The following is a 19,519-nucleotide window of genomic DNA, read 5'->3' as shown; positions in this document are numbered from 1 at the left end:
TAATCTAGATAAAACAACATCCTTCTAATTCACAAAACATAAAGTCATAGAACAGTTAGGGTGGGAACGACCTTAAGATCATAAAGTTCCAACCCCCCTGCCATGGGCAGGGACACCTCACACTAAACCATGGCACCCAAGGCTCTGTCCAACCTGGCCTTCAACACTGCCAGGGATGGAGAATTCACAACCTCCCTGGGCAACCCATTCCAGTGCCTCACCACCCTTACAGTACAGAACTTCTTCCTTATATCCAGTCTAAACTTCCCCTGTTTAAGTTTGAACCCGTTACCCCTTGTCCTATCACTCCAGTCCCTAATGAAGAGTCCCTCCCCAGCATCCCTATAGGCCCCCTTCAGATACTGGAAGGCTGCTATGAGGTCTCCACGTAGCCTTCTCTTCTCCAGGCTGAACAGCCCCAACTTCCTCAGCCTGTCTTCATACAGGAGGTGCTCCAGTCCCTGATCATCCTCGTGGCCTCGTCTGGACTTGTTCCAACAGTTCCATGTCCTTTTTATGTTGAGGACACCAGAACTGCACACAATACTCCAGGTGAGGTCTCACAAGAGCAGAGTAAAGGGGCAGGATCACCTCCTTCGCCCTGCTGGTCACACTCCTTTTGATGCAGCCCAGGATACGGTTGGCTTTCTGGGCTGCACGTGCACACTGAAGCTGGCTCATGTTCATTTTCTCATCGACCAGCACCCCCAAGTCCTTCTCCGCAGGGCTGCTCTGAATCTCTTCTCTGCCCAACCTGTAGCTGTGCCTGGGATTGCTCTGACAAATGAAACAACATCCTTCTAATTCACAAAACACGCTTACATTGGAATGTTCTGATCTCTTCTGGAGATTTTCATAGGCATCTTGAGTGAGCAAATCTCCATGTTTATCATGCACCACACAGAGGAAACCACTGCTAACCCCCCCCACACCCCATCATAACCCAAAGGGCTCTGCAGTGGTTTCTGCAATGCTTTGTCCCCTATGCAGGCAGTCAGCACGCCTCGTCCCTTATTCTTGCAGGCAGTCACATCATAAACCAATCAAACACCATTGTAAAACTAAATAGGCTTTTTGGCCTAAGTTTCCAAAATTTGGGAGTAGGCCTCTCTTCCATTCAAACTAATTTGGGTAACAATGAAAAAATTCACTCATAAACAGGGGTTCTGACTACATCTTTTTCCGTCAGTGGTTCTTGCTTTCCGCTCCAACCCACATCATCTGCTCTCTTCCTTCCACCCATTCTTCCCCCCCACCCCCCCAAAAAAAAAGGCTGGCTTGGACACTGTGCTTCAATTTGCTGTAGAACTTTCTATTTTGCTTTCCCATTCTTTTTGTTTAGTATATGAAAGCAGCTTCCTGTTTAGAAACATGGGAGTCCTACACCCTCAGTAATGATGTATTCAGCCCATCAATAATCTTGGCATCAGTGTCTTAAACCTTAATAAAGCCTGATGGGATTTTCCGTACATGTCATCATCAGCCCCCAAAACAATGCACTGTGTTTGTCATCTTGCACTGAGTCAGCTCCCTTCCATGTGCTACAGCTCTAGTAAGAATCCTAAGGGCTTGCAAACTTCCTTCTCTTCAATATTTTGTATTATAGATTTCCAATGCCTACAGAACAAGAACAGAAGCACCAAGAGGAGACAGTGTTGTTGCAGTACACCCAACATGATCAATACCATTCTGCCTTTCTAACCGTAAGCCACTGCAGCAGTCTGCATTGCTCCCATTGCTCAGGTATTATAACCTATTGCCCAAATCCTGGCCTTATTGTGTGCTGGGGAATAGGAATGGAACACACAACATAACCTCCACTCGACTTCAATAAACCATTTCCCCAAATCCTACCCTGCACTGGGCACTGGTGAAGCTGCACCTCAAAGCCTGTGTTCAGTTCTGTGCCCCTCATGACAGAGACATTGAGGTGCTGGGAGTGGGGCCAGAGAAGGCAATGGAGCTGGTGCAGGGCCTGGAGCACAAGTGTGATGGGGAACAGCTGAGGGACCTGGGGGGGGGGGTTTAGTCTGGAGAAGAGAAGGCTTGGGGGTGACCTTATCACTCCCTACAACTGCCTGACAGGAGGATGGAGCCAGGAGGGGCTGGGCTCTGCTCCCAAGGAACAAGGGATGGGGCAAGAGGAAATGGCCTCAAGCTGCACCAGGGGAGATTTAGATGGAGCTGAGGAACAATTCCTTCCCCAAAGGGTGCTCAGGCATTGGAACAGGCTGCCCAGGGCAGGGCTGCAGTCACTGTCCCTGCAAGTGTTCACACACCGTGGAGACAAGGCCCTCAGTGCCATGGGTTAGGGATGGCCTTGGCAGTGCTCGGGAATGGTTGGACTTGATGATATTGAAGGGCTTTTCCAATAAAGTTGATTCTATGACTGTCTTGTTCAAATACACAGACTGGATCAAAATCTGCTTCTGTGGATTCAAGAACAGGCAGCAGCTTTGGGGACATCAAATAAAGTGAATTATCTGCCACTTCAGGAGTTTAACGCACGTAAGTGCAGGCTTTCCCCCTACTGAAATTTAACTGCAGTTAACATCAGCAAAGTTATTGGACAGCCATCTAGCTACCACTGGAATGAGTAGATGCAGGAGCAGCCTCATACACCACACACAACGATGTGCTGCTCTTCCCCAAGCTGTGCTGAGCAGCAGAGTGGTTAACCACAGTTTATTCTATACACTGTGATTCCTCAGCTGATGCTACCAGCCAAGCTCTAGCCTGGAGTTGACGCATCTTAAAACCTGCCAATGCAAGGCACACATACTGCTTTACTTTAACTCTTCTGGGGGCTTGGTCTGTGCCTCCATAAGCATCAAAACATATTTGGATCTTTTTTTCCTGGGTGAGCAGCAGAGTTAATTTAGAACTGTCAGCAAGTGCCATCCTAATTAAAACCAAATGAGTAATTGTGCAACTACAGGGCCTGTTGACACAGGCTGCATCCATCAGGCAGGCAAAGCCAACCGAGCTTGAACTGGAGGAAATGCAGCACCATCTAGTGTCCTATGTGAGTTAGAGATTCAAATCAATTCTGCAGTGAGTCCACAAAGTAATTCCATAGGTAGGTGGACACTCAAAAGCAGCAGGACACCAGCGGTCCAACTGTAACAGCACTTCTGAAATAGGGAACTGCACGATAATCTTGTTAAAGAGCTGCTGCGAGTAGAGGAGCTGCTTAAAGACAAGAAATTAAGACACAACTCTACCACCTATCAAAAAGATGCAGTCCAAAAGCTAAGAACTACCAGAAGGCTGCTATCTGCAATAAGGTACTAGAAATAAAAGGGCAAGCTTCAAGAAGCTGAGTAATACTAAAACCACACCAGGAACAGGAGTCTTCACCAATGGCTAGAACAGCCAACAGATGATCAGAGAATAGAAAGAACAGAAAGAAAGACAAGACTGCAGAAAAGCTTTTTAAGTTATTATTGGGTTTTTAATCCACATTCAGCAGAGAGGAGCTCAATGTGGCTCCCACTCTGGAGAGCTTGTTTCAAACTGTACAGTCAAAGATGCTACTGGACATTTCAGCAACACAGTAATAGATCTTTATAATCAGCCAGTAAATACCCAAGAAATCAATGAGACAAGAACTGAACAACCACCATGCGTAACCTCTCACTTAAAACTACAAAAGAAGGTGGTGATGAATGAGACAACTGAACAATTGTACAAGGATTCAGGTGAACTGACCTCTTTCAACTACGCTGATACACTGTAATACAGAAATACCAGACACAGATCAATGTGTTATGCTGGCAAATATGGCTCAAGTGAAGGTAATATTGACCTCGCATCTCTCTCAGAGAACCCAACAAGTGTTACTAACGTTTGTTCTAAAATTCATCAAGGCAGAAGTTCCTGATGTGCCAATACTTCGTGTATCATGTCAGGCCTCCACTACAAAAATTATATTGTACAAAAAGGAACAGAGCAGCTTTCATCAAAAATGAAAGCATGAAGTATATGCTCATCACCTGAGTGTATATATTTTACTGCCAAAAAAGTTAGCATTCCTTTCAGAATGATTTAGCTTGGAGCTTACCAGGGCAGATCTTGCATTCCTTACCTCTGTCACAAGCTGTGGACTAAGTTATGGATGCTTTAACTGTAAAAGAAAGTGCCAGAACAAACTGCTTCTGCTAACCCTGCAGAGCGTGCCTAATAAACTTTAGGTACTTAGGTTCTCAAGTCACAAGTTAAGCTCCACAGGAAGTGATACAGCATAGACCTACATCTTATACACCTTTCACATATAGTTACTAAAACATTTCATAGCTCAAGTGCCTCCCTCTGCCCACCCCCCATCCCTCCGCCCATACAAGAAGAATAAATTGCAAACAGGTCCTAAGGAAGTGTATCAGTATATTCAGGGTTGTAGCACACCTTCACTTACAGGTAACTAATAAGCATCTTAAGCAATGATGCAGAGTTTAATGTAGTCAAGAACTGAAAGAGGCTACAGGCACTGGGAAATGAATGTATGCAGCAGGCAGCTCAACAGCACATTAGGCAGCAACTTCAGTCTCAACTTACGGCCTTCTGAACCATAGTTCTTTTAACAAAGCCATGATAGAAACATCTGAAAACACTGTAAAGAAGCCCATCTTCTTTACATACATAAAGTGGAAGATGCATATATACATATATATACACGCACATACACTATTTCCCTTCTACAAGAGTAAGCATGAAGAACTCAAACACAGAAAAGCCATCAATTATACTGTTGATCTAGGTACTATCACCCCCACCCCCCAAATATCAATCTGCCAGACTCAGGTATTAATAAGGACAGAAATTACACCACACATAAAGTTACTATTTTCTCAGGAGGTGAGCCTACATACTACAATTTAACATAGCACTAGCTCTACAGAACCACCTAACAACGTGTTCGACAAAAACGTGACAAGTCAAATGTGAAAGAGACATCAAATTTATTTAAAACAAAAAATTCAGACAGTGCTATTAAAGAGTAAAAGAAAATGAAGGCTTCTTTTACTGAAGTGACATAGCAGGCAATTTACAGCACTTACATCAGTTCTGAGAGAATCAGGTTGGGTTTACACTGCTTCAATCAACTACATCTACTTCCCACAAGACAAACCGGGTCCCCTTCCCTCCCCTTCCCAAAAGAACAGCCCAAACCAGCCTATGAAAAACACATACAGAATTTTGAGACACATGATCGAAACACGAACCATTGTCCAAAAGCCTGAAACTTCCCAACAAGGTTAAATCCTCTGTTGCTTCAACCAACCCTCAACGGGGGAGCTACAAGCACAACGCCGTCACCTCTGACAAAGAGCATCGGAATATTCCTTTTGGTAGACTATGAAGAAGGAAAGAAAAATTTACATTTACAAAACTGTAGTTTACACAACATCTCCTAAGCATCTGACCAAACACAATCCTAACAGAACACCAGAAACAACTCCAATACATACAAGCTCAAATGTACAACGTCCTGGCATGCTGAAGCAATCAATACAACACCAAGCCATTGATTACCCTTTGTACTTTCATGACAATTTGCCCCAAACTCCTGTGGGTTCATCAAATAGTCAGCAATAAACTATAACAACATAACTGATTGTGTTTATCCCCATAGAAAGCTTTTTAAAAAGTACACCAAGTCCTTACCTTATAGATCTCTTCATAGGTTTCTTCATCAATCTCTATTGTAGTTACAGTTTCTTCCACATCGCCCAAGATCATATTTAAGTGCTGATCATATGCCTGTAGGAATGAAGGTAGTTTATTACTTCTTTCAGGATTCAAACAGAAGCTTATTAAAATAAGGATTCCAGCAAGACTTTCAGACATAATTAGTTTAGTCTGATTTTGACCAAAATATGCCACTATATATATATTAAAACAAAGTAATATCAGTTATAGTTGTATTTCAAAACAAATAACAAATACAGTACTCTGGAGCTTACAAAAAAAGGAAGACGCATTTCATAGAATCATAGACTCATAGAATAGTTAAGGTTGGAAAGGACCTTAAGATCATCCTGTTCCAACCCCCCTGTCATGGGCAGGGACACCTCACACTAAACCAGGTCACCCAAGGCTTCGTCCAACCTGGCCTTGAACACTGCCAGGGATGAAGCATTCACAACTTCCCTGGGCAACCCATTCCAGTGCCTCACCACCCTTACAGTAAAGAACTTCTTCCTTATATCCAATCTAAACTTCCCCTGTTTAAGTTTTAACCCATTACCCCTTGTCCCGTCACTCCAGTCCCTAATGAAGAGTCCCTCCCCAGCATCCCTATAGGCCCCCTTCAGGTACTGGAAGGCTGCTCTGAGGTCTCCACGCAGCCTTCTCTTCTCCAGGCTGAAGAGCCCCAACCTTCTCAGCCTGTCTTCATATGGGAGGTGCTCCAGTCCCCTGTTACTGAAACACTCTTAAAGGAAATAGCTCTGAAGCATTCACATACAGAACACACACAAGAACAGAGACAGACATACTTCATTACTATTAAACCAGCTACACATTCTCTGCTACCAGTCCAGCCTCCTGGAACTGAATGCCTGGGGTCAACTTAAAGGCCATGAAAGCTGTAATTCATACAGCTCTCCAAAGATTTAAAACAAGCACGTGTTTCAAAAACCTTACAAAAGCATGTTGCAAACTACACATTTGCCTCATGGATGTCTCCTCATCTTTGCAGTCCCAAAGGAGCTGAAGGCCAGTTAACATAGGGGCAACTCTTCCCCAACACGGTAGAGCACTTGGGAAGGATGACTGACAATAGAAATAAAGATTCTGTCTCATCAAGAAACATATAACTCTCAGAAGAAAGCACTTACACAAATGAGACCTGCAGAGAATCCAGCTGAGCACATATCCCATCATAGCCTCATAGGGTGTGCCACGAGGTACTCGTTTGATAATGATAATCTCACCCTTAATTCAGTCTTAAAGAGACCTCAGGGTACTTCACAAGAGGCCTGCAGCATTATTGCTTATTTCAAGCACAGAAATGGAACCCAAAAGCAGTGGAATTAATTGTTTGGTATCATTCAGGAGACAAGAAAACCCAAAATACTCTAAAGCAGCATTTAACAGCAGTCAGAGCACTGAACAGATTAGATTTTTCCACCAATCACATTTTACCTTTGATAAAAGAAAGGGCTCAACCCTTGTTGCTAAAGTGATCTCTAACTTACCTTCTGCAACCACGTCCACGCTTTCAACCACGAGATACAATTACTTACTTTCTTAAATGGACTTTTTAAGCCATCAACCAAGTATTACAGGCAAGCCTGTGTAATAGTCTATTGTGCATGAAAAAAGGCTGCCCAGTGTTTCACTGAATAAGCACGGCAGTGTTCTGAATGTTCTACTTACATGTAGCCTGCCTCTAAGCTCTCTGTCATTCCTCATTTTGACATAGATTCGCTCATCGAGACTGAGCCTGATGAGATCAAGCGGCTCCTCTACAGTATTGGTTGTTTGTTGCTAAAAAAAAGCAAATATAAAAGGTTATTTGCACAGAAGAAGCCGCTGGTTGCAAGACACAGAAAACAAACAGGGAAGAACATGGATATATTCCAAATCATTCCTTCGCACTCCATTGGAAGCGAGTGCAGCTGATAGTAGCACTCTATGGGTGTTCACCAGCCTGAGCAAAGGACTTCAGTTTAGTTTTAGGATCACATCTAAGATGTGTGAACACCTCTGTGCATACCCCATGGCACACTGCTTATTCCCTTCTCAGTGAGGCAGAGCCAAGGGTGTTTTAGAATCATGAATGGTTTGGGTTGGAAGGGACCTTAAAGCTCCTCCAGCTCTGCCAAGGGCAGAGACACCTTCCACTAGAGCACCTTGCTCCAAGCCCCTGTGTCCAACCTGCCCTTGAACACTGCCAGGAATGGGGCAGCCACAGCTTCTCTGGGCACCCTGTGCCAGCGCCTCAGCACCCTCACAGGGAAGAGCTTCTGCCTAAGAGCTCATCTCAGTCTCCCCTCTGGCAGGTTAAAGCCATTCCCCTTGGCCTGTCCCTACAGGCCCTGATGAAGAAGCATCCCTGCAGTATCCCAATACCGGTCCTCCATTTCCCTCCTCTGGGGGTGCCCCCTCTCCTGACCACCCGGGCGGCGGCGCAAGGACCGAGACCAGGAAACACGCTCATTTCACACCGAAAGCGCTCCCGCAAAGGGCTGCGCCTCACAAAGGCGGCCCAAGCTGGGGCCTCCGGCGGGAGGTACCCCCAACCCCGGCTAACCCAACCCCGGCTACCCCCACCCCCAGCCGCGGAGGCCTCCCCATGCCGGCGGAGGGAAGCCGAGCCCCCCTCACCTGATCCACCTCATCCGCCATCTTTCAAACCGCCTCCCGCGCTCTCCCGCGAGACTTTATGGCCCTTCCCCTCCGCCGGGGCCGGAGCCGGAGCCGTTGGGGCGGACCGAGGGGCGGTGGGAGCCCGGCGGGGCCGCTGCGGAGGGGACGGCTATGGCCAGGAAGCGCAAAGCTTCGCCTCGACCGGCGGCTGCCGGCGGCAAGAGGCGGTCCGGGGGGCTGCGGGCACCGCGGGGGGATCCGGAGGAGGAGGAGGAGGAGGAGGAAGAGGAGGAGGAAGAGGAAGGTGAGTGCGGGAGGAGGGCCGAGCCGGGAGCTGCGCCATAGCCGGGGCATGGTGCCCTCCGGGCCTCTGGTGCTGCGGGAGGTCAGGGAGTAACTGGTGTCAGTGCAGGGGAAGGGCCGTTACCTGAGGCTGCAGGCGTGGGGTCCTGCGGTCACCGGGTTGGCACCCAGAAATGTGGGGGTAAATCCGTGTGTGAAGGGCAGGATTGTTGGAATCTCTATGGACTTTGGACAGGTTCCCCATCCCTGGCGGTGTTCAAGGCCAGGTTGGACACAGGGGCTTGGAGCAAGCTGCTCTAGTGGAAGGGGTCCCTGCCCGTGGCAGGGGTTGGAACTGGATGGGTTTTAAGGTCCCTTCCAACCCAAACCAGTCTGGGGTTCTGTGATTCTTGTGCATTACCTTATTATGAGTATGTGCGTTAAACAGATCTTGTTCAATTCTTACTTCTTTATACAGGGTCAGTGACAGGCTCATCATTGAGAGTGCTCACTTTCTTCCCTAATGAAGTCCGTGGAGGTTTTGTTTCCGATTGCCATGCAGATGAGACTTCATCCTTTAATACAGCCTTCCTTCCTTCCTTCTGTCCCATGTAGATGATTTTGAAGAGAAAAAGCCCAGAGTAAAGAAGAACAACTCCAAAGCTCCAGCTAAGAAGAAGAAAGAAGAGTGTGATACTGGAGTTTCTAACTCAACAAGTAACTCTGCAAAACAAAAAGGGGCAAAATCACCGAAAAAAGAAGATAAGAAGACCCCCAGAAATAAAGAGAATCATAACACAGAGGAAACATTCAGGCAAGTGCAAGTTTGCTTCTCATTCAAGTCTACAGGAGCTTTCTCTTCATGTTACTTGCTTAGAGCCTGGTGCTGCATATGTGCTTGTGAGCAGTTTGTTTTAGCCCGCCAGTCCCATTTGTTTCACACAGCTGAACAGAAGTACTCTCTTATTCAAATATGGGAGCCTTTTCAAATGTACGGGTTTAAATGCAAAGTTTTACTGCATTCGGTATAGTCTTAACGTGGAACTAGGAAGACATTGTGGAATCCGGCATGACTAGAAATGCTGGCATGAGATTTGGGGTTAAAATGATAAGCAGAAATCTTTAAACATATCATTCTCTAGTGATTTTTTTGAAGCCAAATATAATATCATCATGGTCTTACAGAGAATGTACCTGTATTTAATTGTCAGATAACGTGTTGATTATCTGACACTGAGTTGAGTATCTGTTGAGTATCTGAGCTACTGAGGCAGAGGTCATGCTTCATTTATTTCCCTATTTCTCTGTTTTTCTCAAGTAAAAAAGCACCACCGTTTCCTGATCTTAAGTCTTTATGATAACTTTAACAGTGACTCCCTGAAGCCCCCTCCAGAGGAGATAAAGCTGAAGAGAGAATCTCCTGTTAAAAAAGAGGCGGATGAAGACAATACTGATGATGATGATGAAAGTGAAGATGAATGGGAAGACGTGGAAGGTAACGATTACATGTTTATTCATTTTAAGGAGTTAATGTTGTTATACACTTCTTTTCCTGTAAGTTGATTTTGGAACCGTTTCTCATTTGGATTCAGGTAAATTTATCTACTCTGTATACCTAAAGTATGTTCCATGTGCATATCTGTATCTTTAAAAGCTCATATCTTACAATGCTTTTAGAATGGTTCCGGAGCAGAAAAAAGCGAGACAGCTACTGACCTGATGGTAGTGCCTTGAATTTGTTGGCTTCTGTTAAGCTTATGCTACCATTCACAAGGCATTTTCTCAGCTGTTTGTGTGTCTTGTGAGCAGCTAAGAAGGAGTTTGAAGATTCAAAACTGTGACATCCTAGTAGGACATGAACCCAACTGAGCTTTATGTTTGCAGAACTCCAGGAACCTGCCACGGATAACTTAGAAGCTGCTGTTCTTCCACTGCTGCCAAGCAACCCTGTTGAGATAGAGATTGAAACCCCAGAGCTGCTGAAGAAAAGAGAGAGGAGGTAAGAATAGGGAAGACGGTGGAGGGCCATTAAAGGATGTAGTTAACAATATGCTAAGTCTTGACTGTCACTGACTTTCTGTGTTCTGGGTGGACATCCCCACTTTGTGCAGATAGTGTTGAGTTGGAATGGTGCAAGGTCATGGATGGAGAGTGGTTTTCACACTGGCAATGCCAGAAATCTTCAGTGGCAGTTGGTGGGAATGGAGGCATTTCAGCTTCCTTGAAAATCAAGTGTGTAACTTCATTGTGCTTTAATATCTACATTCCCAAAGCAGGGACAGCTGTAGCTCTCTTCAAGGAGAGCTGTGGGTGAATGGCACTGTTTTACTGAGGTGTGAATAGGTGGTCAAATGAAAGCCCTCAGCACCTGGAGCATTACACCAAGGAATTAAAAGTTTAGTATTGACCCCTCAAAAACTAACTGGTAGAGTTTAGGCCATCTGCATATGCTAAATCTCTTCATAGTCAGGTACGTAGAGTTCACAGTTTATTAGTCACATGCATCCTGCATTCACATATCCAGTAACTGAACTTCTGTTAAGTGTGCACAGAAGATTCTCTGGGATGGGTTCCCTTTGTGAACTGATTCAGTTTAGGAATCTAGGAAGGCAGGTCCATAGAAAAACCACAACCTCCATTTCTTTTGCGATCTGATGCAGAGAAAAGAGGAAAGCTGAGTTTGAGATCTATCTTCGGAGAATGATGAAGCGTTTCAGCAAGGAGGTTCGTGAGGACACACATAAGGTATTGGTCACAGAGAACAATGGCTGAGAAAAATATGAGCATAAAGATGTCTGAACTGATTTGTAATGAAGAAGAAACTAATTTTGATGAAGTAATGTGGGGCCTGTAGTCCTCTGTGCTCATTAGACTTCTCCTAAACTGTAAGTTAGAAACATCAGTGACTACATTATAAAACTAACTCAAAGCAGGTATGTATATCTCCACTGAGCATGTATCTGCTCATTCTGTTGGTGTTAAACTGTCAGTCCTGTAGAGCTGGAAACAGAAATAGGGACTCCAAAGCTTTACTGTCTTGTGATGGTGATCTGAAGACAGCCTATGTCCACCCTGGGAGGCTTCATTGTTGCCTGTGTCTGTTAAAAGGAGCAGTAAAGTCTTCTTTATTTTTACCATGCAAAGAAAACCTCTTGTGAACTCACTTTAGAAACTTTTTTCTCTCAGGTTCACCTCCTGTGTTTATTAGCAAATGGTTTCTACAGAAACAGGATCTGCAGCCAGCCAGAGCTTCATGCCATTGGCCTGTCCATCATCCCCACCCGCTTCACTAAAGTGCCTGCAGGCCAAGTGGACCTTCAGTACCTTTCCAACTTGGTGATATGGTAAACCTCTCTCTTGTGCTCTCACATAAAATGTAGAACCAGGCTTCAGGGAGAAGGGTACTTGTAGCTACTAATGTTCAGTGATTTTTCTGCTGTTAAGGACAAGGGAAGGAAAGGATAAACTATGAAGTTTAAGAAGAGTCACAAATGCTGGACAATAATGAGGTGTCCCTTATTTCAGGTTTGTTGGAACCTTCACTATCAACGACGAGCTTTCCAATGAAAAAGGAGAGTCCCTTCAGTCGACCTTGGAGAGGCGCTTTGCCATCTATGCTGCACGGGATGAAGAAGAGTTGGTGCATGTAAGTGACTGGGCACTGGTTGCTGAGTTTGGATGCTTGATGAGCACTGTCAGGGAAGACACAAAGTGGTGGTTGAGGAATGGATTTGGAGAAAACAAATTGGTGACTTAGGTGATTGTTGGCTTTTTCTTGTTGTTGTATTTTTATCTGGACTTAAAGTACTTAACCTGTGATTAAAGTATTCAATTTGAACTGTGCCCGACTGGATTTGGGAGACTTACTGCTGCTGCTCCAGCAGGATGGGTGATTTACCCTCTTTAGGAGTTTGTTCCTCATCAGTAAGTTAACAGCAATATCCCTGTCACAGCAGTGACATAAATAAGATTGTGCAATGCTTAAAGACTGTAGCAGCTGAGCTACCTACACATCATGTCGGTGTACACAGCACTGGGTAAAAGGTAGGAATGGAAAAGATTTGTGACAGAACTCAGATTGTAAAGGAGTTTCAAGAGGGTTTTTTATTAATACACCTTGAAAAGGGGTTAAAACATGCTTTGTTTTCTCTTTTGCAGATATTTTTAATCATTCTGCGAGCCCTGCAGCTGCTGTGTCGCCTTGTGCTGTCTCTTCAGCCTGTTCCTCTCAAGGAGGCAAAAGCAAAGGTAGTTTTTGTTGGGTGTGCGGAAGAGGGAATAGGCCATGGCTTTAGAGAGTAGGATTGGAAAAACTTTCTGGCTGTTGCAGCCTCAATTGAATCACTGCATGAACTAGAGGTGACCATGGTCTGTCTCTAGTGCAGAACACACAGACCCTAAATTTTTAGGTTTCTCCTTAAAAACCCACCTATTTTGTGTGTTTCAGCAAAGACTTTAGTCTTCAGTGGCTTTAAATGTCTTTAAAACTTAGACAGCAAACACTTGCTGCTCTCTTCAGCCATTTGCCTGAAGTTTTCAAGTCCCTGAGACATGCAGACTGACCACCCTTTGGTCTGCATGCACCTTGTGCTGATTTCAGTCTATATTTTAACATCTTAACCATAAGAAAGTGGTAAAAGTAACCTTGACTGTTCCTTGCAGGGGAAAAGCTCATTCACAAAGCAGCCTCTCAGCAGTACCTCTCAGGGGCAGAAGAGCTCTGCCATAACACCCAAAGCTGCAGCAAAAAAATGCCTCTGCAAGAAGGCCAAGCAAGAAGAGAAATCCTCAGAGGGTGAAGAAGACAACAAGGAACCAGACAAACCCAAAACTGCTCAGCCCAAAAGGCCACACAAGTCGCAGCTGACTGCAGGCAGGGAATCTGGTAATGGGCAGAGCAGTTTAGTGGAAAAAGATGTTCCAGTCAGGCCCAAGAACAGTCGGCGGAGACGAGTGGCTTCCAAAGTGTGTTACAAAGAGGAGAGTGGCAGTGATGAGGGCAGTGAGTCGGACTTCGAGGTTTCAGAGGAGGAGAGTGATCTCTCTGATGAGGATTTTGAAGCTGTCTCTAAAAGGCAGAGGAGCTCAATGGGCTCCCAGAAGTCAAAGGTAACAGCTACAAAAAGCCCCAAAGTTGAGACTTCCCAATGGAGGATATCTCAGAATTCATCTGGAGCTGAGCCTAGGCCAGCAAAAAGTCCAGCTCCAGCCTTGGCTTCTGCACCAAAAAAGAGGAACAAAATCATTTCTAGTGATGAGGATGATGGGCAGGAGGCAAGGAAGGCAACGGGCACAGACCAGTGGCTGGAGGTGTTCCTTGAGCCTGAGGACAAGTGGGTGTGCGTAGACTGTGTTCGTGGCAACGTTGGCCAGCCCCAGTTGTGCTTCATGCATGCCACAAAGCCACTTTCCTACGTCCTGGGATTTGACAATGATGGGAGCGTGAGGGATGTGACACAAAGGTATGATCCGGTGTGGATGACGGCAACAAGGAAGAGCCGTGTGGACCCTGCGTGGTGGGAAGACACGCTGCAACCATATAGAAGCCCCTATGTGCAAAGAGATGAGAAGGAGGAAAATGAGGTAAATGGCAAGAGGTTACTCAGGACATTTAGTGCCAGGAGTCCAGTCCTTGGATTCTCATTTAGGCCAAAAGCATTAGGAACCTTTCCATGAGGAAGGAAGTTTGTGTTTGGGCTTGAAAGGTTCCAATTGAGCATGTTTTAAAGGGACTATAGATCAGATTAAAGATAGTAAAGATAAATTAGAAAGTAAAAAGAGTAAAGATGGATTAAAGTAATATCAATTGGTGGCTCTTTAGATAAATTTGCATAACAAAAATACTGGACAGTCCATGCTGGAAACTTACTCGTGGTTTCTGTACAGTTCAGCATTACCCTTCTCACAGAGAGTCCTTAAAATACATAGATCTGGGTACATATCTAAGTACCTATTTGCAACAAGAATGCTTTGGTGTGTGGCTGCATCTGATTAAGTTTCTGGTGGTTTTTCTTTCCTTACTATACTATAATCATTCTTCTTTTCTTACAAAGGGTGGTGCAGGACAGGTGTGAAATCACTCTTTCTTTTGTACCATTCCTACAGTTTCAAGTTAAGCTTCAGGATCAACCTCTACCAACAGCAATTGGAGAGTATAAAAACCATCCTCTCTATGCGCTGAAGAGGCACCTCCTGAAATACCAGGCGATCTATCCTGAGTCAGCTGCTATCCTGGGGTACTGCAGGGGAGAGGCTGTCTACTCCAGGTGAGTAGTGCAGTATCAGCAGTAGTCTAAGGCCACCTGCATAGACAAGGAGAAGCATTTAGCTGCTCAGACAGCATTTGTGTATCGCTTAGATACAACTTTTCCACTATACCTAACGTGATAACAGTTTAGAGAGACTTCAAAACTCTTATGGTCCCTTCCTTCTGGCCTTTATAGGGACTGTGTACACACGCTGCACTCCAAGGACACTTGGTTGAAGCAAGCTCGTGTGGTGAGGATCGGAGAAGTGCCTTACAAGGTAAGAGGGTTTGACTTCCTCTGCCCTCTAAAGTTCAGGCTGTGGTTTGGGTTTTGCCTTCTCTGTCAGCAGATGTATATTTCTCACTTGCATGGCTTGTGGTGTCTGTACTGGGAATCTGTGCTTCTAGTCCCTATATACCAGAAGCACAGGTGTCTCTTCTTCCCGCCCCAAGGGTATTGAGCAGAGTTGTGTACTTTCCATCTTCAAAGGCATCTTAGAGTTCTGTCTGAACTGCACAATCTGGCTCCCTTTGGCATACAGGCGCCATGGGTTACCACTTACAAGCAGTGGACACTGACGCTAGGAAACGGGCATTTCTTCCCCCGCAGAGCCTTCTCCTTTGATGTCCTAGGGAAGTCTGAAGTCACCGGCAGCTTGTTGTTGCAGTATTACAGGCTTGGTCATTGTACTTGTGCAGATGGTGAAGGGATTTTCCAACCAGGCCCGGAAGGCACGTCTCGCAGAGCCTGCAAACCAGGACAAGGAGGACCTGGCGCTGTTTGGCCGCTGGCAGACAGAGGAGTTTCAGCCGCCTGTAGCAGTGGATGGAAAGGTAGCTGGGAAGGCAGCTGGTAAAGGCAGTGTTTTTATGGAGCTACGGGCTTTATTTTTCCCGAAGTTGCATGTTTCAGAGGTGAAATCACCGTCAATAACCTCTGGATTCAGGATTAAGAGTTCAGAGGTTACTGCACCCACGAGGAAATGGTTACAACTTCACTGAGGACCTTCCCCAGTCCAAGTAATGAGTGCTTGCAGTGCAGGCTGCCAGCTTCCTCATTTCATTGATCTAAGTGTCCTATCCCATGTTTGTTGTGCTGATTCTCTGCATTGCAGCCTGAGTAGCAAGGCCTAGGCAGAGAACATAGCTGGGAGATAACCATGCAGGTAAAATCAAGGCTTGTGCCTTGTCATGTGAATACTAATTGAGTGCTGGAGTGAAACATAGCAGGTCAGCAGGAAGGAAGAGTCCCTGTGCTGCAGCAGGGACTCTCACCATTTCTCTTTGATTTTCAATGACAGGTTCCTCGGAATGAATACGGAAATGTTTATCTCTTCCTGCCATCCATGTTACCCATTGGCTGTGTGCAGCTGAAGCTCCCAAATCTGAACAGAGTGGCCCGGAAGCTGGACATTGACTGTGCTCAGGCCATCACTGGATTTGATTTTCACGGTGGCTACTCGCACCCAGTGTATGTAAAGCTGCTTTGTTGCACTTGACAGATCTTGCTATCCTGCACAAGTTGTATACCCTGTGTTAAGGAGTACATCTGATGGGTTACACTGATGAGACAGTTCTGGTCAGCAAGCATTTGGTCCCTTTCTGTTTCCTTCTAGTAACTGACGCAGTTGTGTTTTCCTTCCTAGCACTGATGGCTACGTTGTCTGTGAGGAGTTTAAAGAGGTGCTCATTGCTGCCTGGGAGAACGAACAAGCAGAAATAGAAAGGAAGGAGCAAGAGGTGAGAATTACTTCTGCAGTTTCCCTATTTATTAAGTAAATTTAATTGAAACTGTGGACCATTAAGGGTGGGCTCACAGCAGGAAGCATGGAGCTCTGCGACCATGAGGGGCCTATCTACATCTCCCCTCTGGCAGGTTAAAGCCATTCCCCTTGTCCTGTCCCTACAGGCCCTTGTCCAAAGCCCCTTTCCAGCTTTCCTGTAGCCCCTTTTGGCGCTGGAGCTGCTCTGAGGTTTCCCCTTCAGGAGCCTTCTCTTCTCCAGGCTGAACCATCCCAGCTCTCTCAGCCTGGCTCCAGAGCAGAGCTGCTCCAGCCCTCACAGCATTTCCATGGCCTCCTTTGGTCTTGCTCCAACAATTTTGTTCCAAACTGAGGGATACACACAGGAGTTTACAGTTTTGGAGGTGGCTCTGTTGTATTTTACAGTCAGGGAGCACGTTAGAAAGTGGCAGCATGTGTTCAGCAGATAACTGGACACCAACACATTTTACTGTTAAGAATCCTGCCAGCCTGTAATCTTGTAATGTGAGACATGTAAGTTGATGTGGGTTTTTTTTTAATGGCAGTTTCACATCTTCAAAGTTCCATTTTCTGTGGGTGTAAATACATTGAAACTTACAGTACTAAATTTCTCTCCATAACAAACCCATATAGAAGCGTGAGAAGAGAGCTCTTGGGAACTGGAAGCTGCTGATAAAAGGACTTCTTATCAGAGAGAGACTGAAGAAACGCTACTCCTTCAAGGTACCTGCAGTTCTAGTAGTGATTTCTTTTTCAGGGTGGTATTTCAGAGAGTCATGGAATCACAGAGTGGTTTGGATTGGAAGGGAACTTTAAGCTCATCTAGTTCCAACCCCAGGGGATGGTGGAAGCCACGCTATAGCGATGGAGGTGACACATGCTCCATAGGTAAATGCATGAGATGGAGACGGCCCAGCCCCACAGAGGGCTGATGATGTAGTGTCTACAAGAGCTCACCAGAGTCAGCTAGAACTAACTCCTCTGAGTTTTGCTTTAGGCTGTCACCCAGCTGAGCAGCACCACTACAAAAACACCAGCTGTTCCCTACCTTTTTTACAGGCTGTCTCCCATAAAAGACTCTCCTGAAGAGCTTTCAGTCTCTCTTCATTTGTTGCCTGTTTTCTGGCAGCTGTGTGGGCAGTTTGATTATGTGCTTGCTTTGCTGTGGGCAGTTACAAGTGGTTTCTAGAGCAATTTCTTGATTTTCATGCCTGTTTCTTCCAGACTGAACCCTCCGCACCAACGACAGAGAAAGGAGCAGGATTCTCTTCTGAGGAAGGAGGAGGGCCGAGCTCAGAGCCTGCAGCAGGGAATGTGGATCTCTTCTGGCCCCAGAATCGCCAGTTGGAGTTGAAAAAGGAAGGGAAGACAACCAGAAAGAGCAAGCGAGAAAGGAAAGGGGAGGAAGCCCATTTGTTCCCTTTTGAGAAACTGTGAGCAGAACAGGGTTTACTTTGCTGTCTCCAGATTGCAGGAACAAGTCACAACAGGTATCCTTTACCAGTCACTCTCCCTAGGAGAGCTAAGCCCTTTCACTTATGTTTCTGAGCTGCCAGGGACCAGCCTCACTCAGTATCCAGAGCTGCTTTTGCTGTCACAGGTAATGAGATCCATCCTTTTATCCTTGGACGTGGATGTGCAGTGGTACCTTCTGAGATCAGTTTATGCTGTCAGGGTTTTCTGCTCTCTTCTACATCACTTGGCACTAATAACTCACTTTTCCGAGGCATTCTTCCATTAGCACTGACTTTTCCCACTTTTTTCCTTCCCATTCTTTCCTGCTTGCTCAGGACAACAGCATGTGGCTGCTGTTTCAGTCTGCAGCAAGCTGGCCACAGAACTACTGAAACCTCGTTTGATTTGTACCGCACCTAAGCTCTGGTCAAGCTGCCTCATCACACAAGGAGCAGTACCTCCCCCGAGGTGTAACATGCAGTCAAGAGTTGGAGGAATGTGGGAGTTTATTTCCAAAGGAATCCCTTTTGTTTGTGAAACACAGGTTTGGCTTCTCAGCCTGCATCTTCCTTTGCTTTCAGATATAGTCTGCATTAGAAGGGAGAAGCCCTCTCCTCAGTTCAAACTTAAGTTTCAGTATGTCTTAATACATGCATGTATGCAAATATATATATACATGTATACAGATGTATACATATATATACACATATATTCAAATTACTTCAGCTATCAAGACCACGTGGGTACATTCTGAGGCAAAACCTGTAAAAGTGGCCAAGTGTCATTAGCAGAAACAAAACTCTACAACCAGAGAGGTTGTGTAACTGTTACCCAGTCCCTCACCATTTAAAAGCTGTTGGGAGGTATGTTACATCTGCACCTGCAGTAGAAATGCTCATCTATCTGTTGTAGTTATACATAAGTTACACTGACACTGTCTCTTCGGAAATAGAGGGGAATAGTCTAGTCATTGCTGGGCACTGGCACAGAGTAAAGGTGGACATGCAAGAAGATGGCTTATGTTCAGAAAAAAAAAAAGCTTTATTTTTGTACTGTTGTTGTAGAATGAAATAAAACGTGGAAAAAGAGTGTGTGGTCCATGACACCTCCCCTGCAGGCAGCTCATCCTGCAGGGAACAGCTCTTGCCCTGCAAGCCATAGGCAGGGACCCCTTCCAACTAGAGCAGCTTGCTCCAAGCCCCTGTGTCCAACCTGGCCTTGAACACTGCCAGGGATGGGGCAGCCACAGCTTCTCTGGGCACCCTGTGCCAGTGCCTCAGCACCCTCACAGGGAAGAGCTTCTGCCTAAGAGCTCATCTCAGTCTCCCCTCTGGCAGGTTAAAGCCATTCCCCTCATCCTGTCCCTACAGGCCCTTGGCAAAAGTAAATGAAGACATTATTTTTGCATCGGACACAAGGCGACATCCCTTTAACGTGATACAAACACAGAAGTTCAAAA

The 19,519-nt window shown here is 45.6% G+C and overlaps 2 protein-coding genes across 2 annotated transcripts; one reads left to right on the top strand and one right to left on the bottom strand.

Moving 5' to 3' along the window:
* Positions 1-4,941: 4,941 nt before the first annotated feature.
* Positions 4,942-8,416, bottom strand: LSM3 (LSM3 homolog, U6 small nuclear RNA and mRNA degradation associated). Its single transcript, XM_061456087.1, has 4 exons — positions 8,332-8,416; positions 7,381-7,491; positions 5,665-5,760; positions 4,942-5,353 (listed from the first exon to the last, which is right to left on the bottom strand). Exons 1-4 carry the CDS (start codon positions 8,350-8,352, stop codon positions 5,273-5,275), a joined length of 309 nt encoding a protein of 102 aa, XP_061312071.1. The 5' UTR covers positions 8,353-8,416; the 3' UTR covers positions 4,942-5,272.
* A 1,515-nt stretch (positions 8,417-9,931) lies between these two features.
* Positions 9,932-18,340, top strand: XPC (XPC complex subunit, DNA damage recognition and repair factor). The gene is made up of 14 exons (XM_061456083.1): positions 9,932-10,090; positions 10,480-10,594; positions 11,256-11,340; positions 11,782-11,939; positions 12,121-12,241; positions 12,754-12,843; positions 13,258-14,178; positions 14,701-14,861; positions 15,039-15,120; positions 15,542-15,676; positions 16,144-16,313; positions 16,489-16,582; positions 17,239-17,328; positions 17,830-18,340. The coding sequence occupies exons 3-14, from the start codon at positions 11,296-11,298 to the stop codon at positions 18,040-18,042; spliced, it is 2,280 nt and encodes a 759-aa protein (XP_061312067.1). The 5' UTR covers positions 9,932-10,090; positions 10,480-10,594; positions 11,256-11,295; the 3' UTR covers positions 18,043-18,340.
* The last annotated feature ends 1,179 nt before the right edge of the window (positions 18,341-19,519 follow it).

The sequence above is a fragment of the Pezoporus flaviventris genome, unplaced genomic scaffold (assembly GCF_033815535.1).
Source record: "Pezoporus flaviventris isolate CSIRO_AGI_PZ_B2104156 unplaced genomic scaffold, CSIRO_AGI_Pfla_v1 ptg000021l, whole genome shotgun sequence".
In the NCBI taxonomy this organism is placed as follows: domain Eukaryota; kingdom Metazoa; phylum Chordata; class Aves; order Psittaciformes; family Psittacidae; genus Pezoporus; species Pezoporus flaviventris.
This window is presented reverse-complemented; position numbering and strand designations above follow the sequence as displayed.